The sequence below is a fragment of the Cynoglossus semilaevis genome, chromosome 1 (genome assembly GCF_000523025.1).
Source record: "Cynoglossus semilaevis isolate Cse_v1.0 chromosome 1, Cse_v1.0, whole genome shotgun sequence".
Lineage (NCBI taxonomy): Eukaryota > Metazoa > Chordata > Actinopteri > Pleuronectiformes > Cynoglossidae > Cynoglossus > Cynoglossus semilaevis.
This window is the reverse complement of record NC_024307.1, coordinates 6,124,339-6,133,202: the sequence shown is the minus strand read 5'-3', so window position 1 is coordinate 6,133,202 and position 8,864 is coordinate 6,124,339. Positions and strand designations below refer to the sequence as shown.

Sequence of the window (8,864 nt, the reverse complement as noted above, 5' to 3'; positions counted from 1 at the left end):
TCAGCGGTCAGTGTCATGTGTCGGGCGACTTTGAGTGAAAGTCTGAGAGGGTCTTTGAGGAGAAAACATGTATCTGAGCAGAGCTGAAACACAACGGTTCGGAAACGGATAAAAGCTTTAACAGACGTTGACGAGGAATACTAGGAGAAACGCAGACAAGACAACCAACCAAACATTGGTTTTGGACACGTGGACGCAAAACAAGACATGGGAACTTCAGCAGGTTGGATGTTAATGTTTGCTCCTTTTGGGGGTCCGCTTCAGTGCCGGACCCCACAGGAGTCTCACATTAGTACATTAGAAAAACACAGTGATGCAACCCCTCCCCTCCCCACGCTAATCTTTCTCTCAACGCGTTCATCAGTCACTGGGAGATGAGCCTGATTGATGCTGTCTCAGCTGTGTCTGCCTCAGATCCAGATCTGGAGGTTGAATGGCATCCTGGGATAGACAGCCCCTCATCCAGTAACTGCTAGACAGTATTTATCCCCCCCAACAGCCCCAACAGCTGCATCTGCACAGGCCTGCATGATGAGATGAATTTGGCCACAGCTCACGAGCGTGCTGGCACAGCAGCACAGACTATGTTTTTCATGGAGCTTGGAGAAAGTTAGGACCAAAAAAGAGAAAGACATATCTGTCCCACGCTGAGTGCTGAGTTTTCTATGGTGCTTTGTTCCCTCTGGCCTAGCAGGAAGCCCAAGGCCCATGGGACTCATTTGGATTTATGTCAGTCAAAGAAAAAAAAAACACCAACTCTTCCTGATCTGGCCGGCTGAATATTTTAGTTTTTAGCCTCTAGATCATTTACACAATCCCCACTACACTCTGACATACAACATATGTTGGATGCATCTTGGCTAATTTAGGAAATGTAAAGATGTCAACATTTTAACTTCTGGTCTGTGACCACTCCCAGAAAGGTTACCTGAGGACACGGTGAACCTCACTGCTTCGTTTGCAACTTGTCGGGACATTTGACAGTAAAACCATTGATGCAATAGAGTTCAGTTGAATTATTTTGACTGATTCCAATTGGAAATTTGAACATAAAAGTGAATTAATTGTACAGAATAAGGTTATGATACGATGTCATACCATACCATACAATATGAGGTCATATCACATAGTACTGTACCGTACCTTAATATACTGCACTGTATCATATCATATCATACCATAACATACCATACCATACCATCCCATACCATACCATATCATATCATACCACATCATATCATACCATACCATACCCTACCATACCATACCATAACATACCATACCATACCATCCCATTCCATACCATATCATACCATGCCATGCCATACCATACCATATCATATCATATCATACCATAACATACCCTACCATACCATATCATAACATACCATACCATACCATCCCATACCATACCATATCATATCATACCACATCATATCATACCATACCATCCCATTCCATACCATATCATACCATACCCTACCCTACCATACCATATCATACCATACAATATCATATCATACCATAACATGCCATACCATACCATATCATAACATACCATACCATACCATATCATACCATACCCTACCCTACCATACCATACCATACAATATGATGTCATATCACATAGTACTGTACCGTACCTTAATATACTGCACTGTATCATATCATATCATACCATACCATATCATACCATACTGTTGAAGAAAATTTGAACTTGATGGTTTTATTGTCCTAGCATCCTAGCAAAATGCAGATTGGCCAATACACCATAGCAGCAGTGTTTTGTTTTTTTTTTAAAGCAGAGGACGTAGATGCTCCAGAAAGCTGTATCCCATTCATATCACAAGTGTAAATGCTCACCAGAGGCCAGGGGGATCAGGGTAAAGGTCAGGTTTGTAGCATCAGCGTGCCAACACAAACACATCTGGGATCCAAACAAACCTGACCTCGTTCAAGTTCAACCCTATTCTACTCATGCTGGGACAGAAATCACAGCTCTGGACATGGACATGCACCATGGTTTGAATACTGATAAAGCCCGAGTCACGTGAAAGCAACACAAGAAACCTGGAGGAAGAGACATGACGATGGTGCTGCAAAGCAGAATACCAGGTGGAACAGTAGGAACACATTCCCAAGCTGGTTATTTTTCTAAAGTTTTCAGGAACACACATATCTGATTAAAGTTAAGAGGGGGGAAAAACCCTGAAGTTACTGTAAGACTTTGGCTGCTCCTTAAATTTATTAGCCTCTTAGCTGTTATGAAAGAAAAAAAAAGTTGTTGAGTGAATTTCCACTCCTGCCTTTCAGCATTTATGATAATATTTTAGTCAAGCCCTGTGGTTCTGTGAGGTCTAACAGGCCATAATGTTCAGTGATGGTAACATCGGAGAATGTTGGTGATGACTGTAAAACATCAGCTCACTACAGGTGCTGAGGTCACCTCCAGAATTTGGACGGAGGCGGCTGTCAGTGCTCTTCTTGTGGCTTTTCTGTAGTGAAAGTCAGCAGTGATCCATGATTAACATGGAGAGCTCCCGCTATGACCACAATTTCCTCTCAGAAACAGCTGTGTGGCTATGTGCAAAGCCTTGAGTCAACATGCCACATAACCGCCAGTGCTATTAGTCACTGGGCAAACAGTGGTCCTGATATGAGCCTGAGAGGAGCGCTCACTGTACTGCACCAACCACACACACATCCACGGGCCTCTGGCTTCATGTAACTGGGTGTTTTTATTTTCTTTCAACATCTTAGCATGTTACTGGGTGTGACCTGGATTGCAATTACCCTTGAAATCACAGATATTGAAAATGTACCGTGCAGTTACTTCATCGTGATGAGCCACACACGCAAGCAATGGGATTACATTTTGAGTTCGGAATAAAGACAGTAAAACTACACAATGACTTTAACGGCCCTTCTTTCGATCTGCCACTTTACAGTAAGTCCAACGACCGGTCCTGTAATGCTTCAGAAACTGGAGACGTACAGTAATTCCTCTGATCTGACTGTGGAAATCGATTTCGGGAACTGAACATCACAGCCACAGCTGCTCACATAGAATTTGCTCAAACTGCTTAAACAAAGATGTAACGACTGTTGCTGCTTTGGCATCAGGTAAGACATAGCACTGACACGAACCTGTCTTTACTTTAGAGTCTGTTATGTCAGTAAAAAGACTTTGATATTTTCATCAGAGTCCTGGACCATGACCACTACGGTGGACAGTTTTGTTCTTTCTTTTTAGAGCCTTAGTTTATGCAGCCAACCAAAGAAAATGATTGTTTTAAACACAGGACATTACAAAGTTCTGTTTGCTAACTGCTACATTATGGAACTACCAATAGTTTAGCCATTTTGGAGGCTTGAACTAGCTACAAACAAAGGAATTATTTACCTCCAACTAACACCTAATAAACGTCTCCCTCGAGGACGTATTCATTAACAAGCGAAAGTGATTTATTGTCACTGTGACACAGCACACCACAAAATGTGACCTCTGCCTTTAACCCATCACCTTAATGAGTGGGGGGGGTGAGGGGGGGGCAGCTCAAACTGAGCGCCGGGGGAACAGTGTGTAGGGACGGTGCCATACTCAATCCACTGACCTGGTGGCTGGTGGAGTTTAACTTGCAACCTTCCGGACACAAGTCCACTTCTTTAACCACCAAGCCACAACTGCCCGACAAAGAGTTTCAGATGTTGAACAAATTTTCAATTTTGGTTAGTGCCTTGGAGCGATGTGGTAACTGATGGTCATTCTGTTCTGCATCTTTTTATGAAGTTAAATTGAATAATGGCCTGTTGAGCAACGCAGTGCAACCCCATTCAATTGTGGCAAATTGTGGGTTAAGCTCAATTTTGATTTTTCAATAACCGCTGCATCTGAAGGTAGTTAAACCAATGAAGGAGTCCTGGGTTTTTCATACAATGGCATTAACTGTCTGAAAATAGCCTGAGAAAACTTGGAAAGTGAGCGTCATCACTTTGTCCAGCAGTGACATCACACTGGGACACACTACACAAGACGCTCCACACAACCGCAAACAACAGCGGACAATGTCTACCCTCCATAAGGCACAGAGGGAGACAGACCATTTCTGTGAGTCAAAGGGGATTATGGCACATGTAAATGAAGTACAGCTGCACAGCTCTGTCGTCCAGGTAGGTGCTGCCAACTGTCCTGATTCTCATTATGTAACAGGAACCAGGAAAGATAACTGCTACACTTTAAACCACACGCATCCTGCTCTGCCCTGCTCTGTTTCCTGCAGACAACTGAGGTAAGAGCAGGGCCGGACCCTGATGTTTATGCCACAGACTCAACGGTGGAGTCAGTGGTGAACACAGTACATCCTCTACGTGTTATAACCTCATCATCGCACCGCTGGCCTTCACCTTCAAATCCAGTGTTCCATGCTGACAGGGACGGGAGCGGACAGTGAGAGACGATTCACGGCAAAGGTCAAAGAGAGAAACATTTATTCATGACGCAGCTGCACATGGGCTGCACCTATTTTCACAGGTTTATTCCCGACAGGCTGCACAGATCTGTGGGAAACAATTCAGAGTATCAGCGCAGGAGGTGGACCAAAGGACACAGGGACGGTGGAGGTAGGGGGCCGGGGGGTTGGTCAGCTTTTACTTACTTTGTTAACACTGTGACAGACATAAGACGCCTCAGGTGTGTTGTTCAGAGACATGTATCAAAGGGTGTCCCTCAGCCCCTTCAGTAGGAATAGTTATGAAGAGGTTTCACCTCACGACAATAAATCTCGCAGCAGACGGGTTCCTCAGTGGGACTGAACACAGATCTATGACTGAGAGGAGACACGACTCAAACAAACCCAACTTCTAAAAAACTATGACTGAGAGGAGACGTGACTCAAACAAACCCAACTTCTAAAAAAATATATAAACTTTAATAATCCTTAATGATGTCACTGTCTGTTGGTTTTATAGATAAATGTATTGTAATGTAATAAAGAACATGGAGTAGAGTCGGAATGACTGTCATTCATCTCTCTGGAAGTTTCTTCCCCATGACCAGTGTTCCATCCAAGTTTTTATAGATCTACGTTCTGGACGGCTAGCGCTAGAGCAGACACGTACGTGTTGACTTATATAAGCAGGAGCCGGAAAGGTCCTCGGTACAAACACGGTTGCAGACAGCTGCTGTAGAGCCAAACCCTGCCTGGTTTTGGATGGTGAGAGTGAACATTGGGCAATTTTGAGTCATAATAATTCCATCATTTGGAGTTTCTTTTGTGGCGCTTTGGCCCAGAGGCAACGTCTCTGTCATTGGTGTGGGCAAGATCGAATCCCGGTTAGGTCAGTTGGTACCTTCCAGTGGACTCACCACCTGCAGGAAGGTTCGGAGGGTTGGTACGGCGCAGCGTGATTTGGGTGGTGGTCGTAGAGACTGCTGCCCCCGCGACCCAGTAACGGATAATCGGAAGAAGATGGATGGAGTTTCTTTTTGTTTACACTTTAAACCCTTTCTTTTTGAAAAATCATATTCATTGGACTGTCTCAGGTAAAACTCAGTTATCTCTTAGTAATACTGCTATAGGCCTAGACTGCTGGTGGATCTCCTGTACACTGAGCCTTTTCTCCCCCCAACTCTTCTAAAAAATGCACACATAAATAAAAAACTTGAACTCCTCTCTCTCCACTAGTCAGTCTCCTGCTTCTCTCTCTCTTCAACTGTCTTCATCTCGCAGCGTCCTCCAGAACGGTGTCTCCTTTTTAAAAAATAGTTAGCATCCAAACCAATACGACTGCAGTAGGGCGAGTCGATGACGATGTTTACGTAATTAAATGTCTGTGATTAAAAAACAACTACTTTTAAAGGAATGCCAAGAACAAGACAGAATAATTGATAATAAAAACACGACGTCTCTGAAGGAGTAAACAACTGACTCGCTTCTTAAAGGCTAAATCGAAAAGGCCTGCGTTAAGAAAAACATATTTTAATCACTCGCCTGCAGATAATCCTGTCATTTATCAAAGGCCCCAAAAGTCGACAATTTTTAAAAATGATCTCCAGATTCTGCGATTGTCCCTGTGTATGACAAATGCGCTGTCTTGCGCAGGGTGGGGTTTCAGATTCAAACCCCCAGCTGACTGAGAGCTGACGAGACTTTTCTTTGTTTAACAATTTGCTTTCAGAGAACTATGTCTTTTGTCTTTTCATCCTTCCTTTTCATTGGTTCATCGTTGACTGTCTCGCTCTTTCTAAGGAACTAAATGTTGTTTTTCGCTCAGTGCGACAGGCCCGGTTTAAAACACCGTGCTCCTGACACATTTGCGCCTCGGCCACACCGATGAAAGACGCACAGAGCAGCTCACACCTTCTTTAGCAGAGGAAAAATAAAAAACGACGCTGACTGGACGGAGCATGTACTGTACAGCACGGCCTCTGCTCTCTCAAGATGATCGATCTGTCCGTCCTCCCCTACTCCCCACACTTCTCTTTAATTGAGCTCTGGCACTGGCCTCGTCTCTCTGTCTGACTCTCACTCTCTCTGACCCGACACTGCTCGTGCTTCCCTGGCTTTACTGAAACAGTGAAACCTCAGAGCGACATCTGAAACCGAGACTTACATCCACCGCCTCTCCAGGGGGAACACTGTTCCACCCTGAAAGATCATTCTGGGCCCAGAGAGTGCAGAATACTTTCAGCTAGTCCACCAGCTCCAAATGTATGTGATGGATCGATAAAAGGTATCCCGGAGCAACGGATGAATCCAAAGAAGCTCACATAGTTCTTTGACTCACGTATAAATTAAGACGTTTTATAATTCTGGCAGCATTTTTTATTTTTGCTCTGACAATTTCAGGGAAATCTGTCAACAAGTAATTGGATTAGTCTGAGATTCCTGCTCGGAAACTTTGCTCTGCAGCGGAAGGACAATTGCTCATCCGGAATTTAACGGCAGCTCGTACAAACACTTCAGTTTTAAGAGAAACATATCACTGAAAATAGTCCTGGTTGTGGCACTGGTGACTCAGGGAGGCTGTCTGCTTCTTACAATGTTGAACCTGTTACAGCGTCTCTGACGCTCGCTCCAGATGTGACTCAGGACGCAAAAATGTCCTGTGAGTCAAGAACAAAGACAAACATATGGATAGCAACTGTGCACTCCTCCGAGGCCTTGTATTGATTAGTGAATTTACTATGAATCCAAGATATTCCTTTTGGGAATGAGGATGTACAAAACACTTAGGAATCGGCTGCCAGCACGGTTTTCACTGAGCCACCACAAACGTGCGGAAGGCTCAGCCAGCTTAACTCCGTAACACCAACAAATGACACAAGATCTTTATAATTAGCAAAAGGAGCAGCAACGAGGGAATCATGATCTCAGTCCCCACGGAACCGATGGCACCATAACCGACTATGAGCAGATTAGAAAATCACCGACTCGAGAAAAAATAAATAAAAAAAAGATCACTACACTTTGACAAGATAAGTCTGAGCCTGTAAGCAATAGCAGTCCGGCAACAAACTCCCTGAAATAATTACTCTCTCACAACATCCTAGTTGGAGAGAATGGTTCTAACTATGGCAAAGTAATTAATCAAACGAAAACCTCATTTCCAACAAAACACTAAACAGTCGAGTGGAAGCCAAGAAACTGTTGGGCCCGCCTGATTAGCAGTCTTTGGAGGATCGGCTGAATGCGCTGACAGAGGCTTTAATGTGAGCAATTATTATCTGGAGACATTACAGTCGCTGTTATTACATTAAATCAAAGAACAAACTGAAGCAGTCGAGGACTACAGAACTAATAATCACTCCGTTTTCAAAGCTAACAGCGGGGGTTAACGCCGACTGTCTTGTAAATCATGATGTACTTTCTTCATGATTTATACATTTACACGTTTGTAATCTACAGGCACCGCCGACGTCAGAGGCCATGTTACTGTTTGTTTAACATAGGATTATTAATGATGTATAGTTGAGGAACTGTGCGACATGAATCACGTCCTCGTGCTCTGCGTTATCGCAACCGTGAACACAATTACTTTTCAAAAAGGCGTGTACTTAACTACTTTTTGTTTACGTTTGTTTGTTTTTTTTAAGGACATAAGGTCCAGTTAAAATTCAGGAAATATAAAAAAAAAATATATAAATGTATTTTCTGGATTTTATACTTGTATATGCAAGATATTCGAAAAACAAGTTCGATGCCTTAGTGTGAGCTGTGTGATGGCTAACGCAAGAATGTTAGCTGTGTGTTAGCTGCGTGATGCTAACACAAGCTCGTTAGTCATGCGTTAGCTATGTGATGGCTAGCAAAATGTTGTTGGCTCTTTCAGAAATTTGATGGCTATCACAATCTTCTTAGTCATGTGTTAGCAAAGTGTTGGCTAACACAGGATAATTAGTTGTGTGCTAGCTGTGTGTTGGTTAGCAGAACTTTATTGGCTCTATTAGCAGCGTGATGGCTAACCCAAGCTTGTTAGCTGTCTGTTAGCCATCAGTTATTTTTGGTGTGTACAACTCTTTATATGGCAAGGCTACAACAAGAGGTTCAAGACGCACAGCTGAGAACTTACACGGTGTGAGCCGGCTGTCTGGTGGCTGCAGGTCGTGGGCTCTGAACCTTGGTGGTGCCCACGGCCTGTCTGTCAGAGGGCCTTCTCCGTGGTTGGTTCTTCTGAAAGGGGTTGGTGCCGGGCTGAACCCGTCTCAGGGTGCCTCCGTCGCGGATGTACACTTGCTCCGGAGTCACCTCTTCACAGCGGGCGCCCTGGAACCCCGAGCGACACACACAGGTATGGGGTCGGCTGCAGGAGCCACGGTTCTGGCAGGGGGGCTGGCAGTCAGCTGAAAAGAGAGCACAGATGGA

At 44.1% G+C, this 8,864-nt stretch overlaps 1 protein-coding gene across 1 annotated transcript in view; it reads right to left on the bottom strand.

Annotated features, from left to right (window-relative positions):
- The window catches only part of LOC103376657 (latent-transforming growth factor beta-binding protein 2), a 114,102-nt gene that overhangs the window by 81,896 nt on the left and 23,342 nt on the right, over positions 1 to 8,864 (bottom strand). Inside the window, exon 3 of the mRNA XM_025056850.1 lies at positions 8,572 to 8,842. Within this exon, the coding sequence (XP_024912618.1) occupies positions 8,572 to 8,842 (271 nt within the window). The remainder of the gene's footprint in view (positions 1 to 8,571; positions 8,843 to 8,864) is intronic.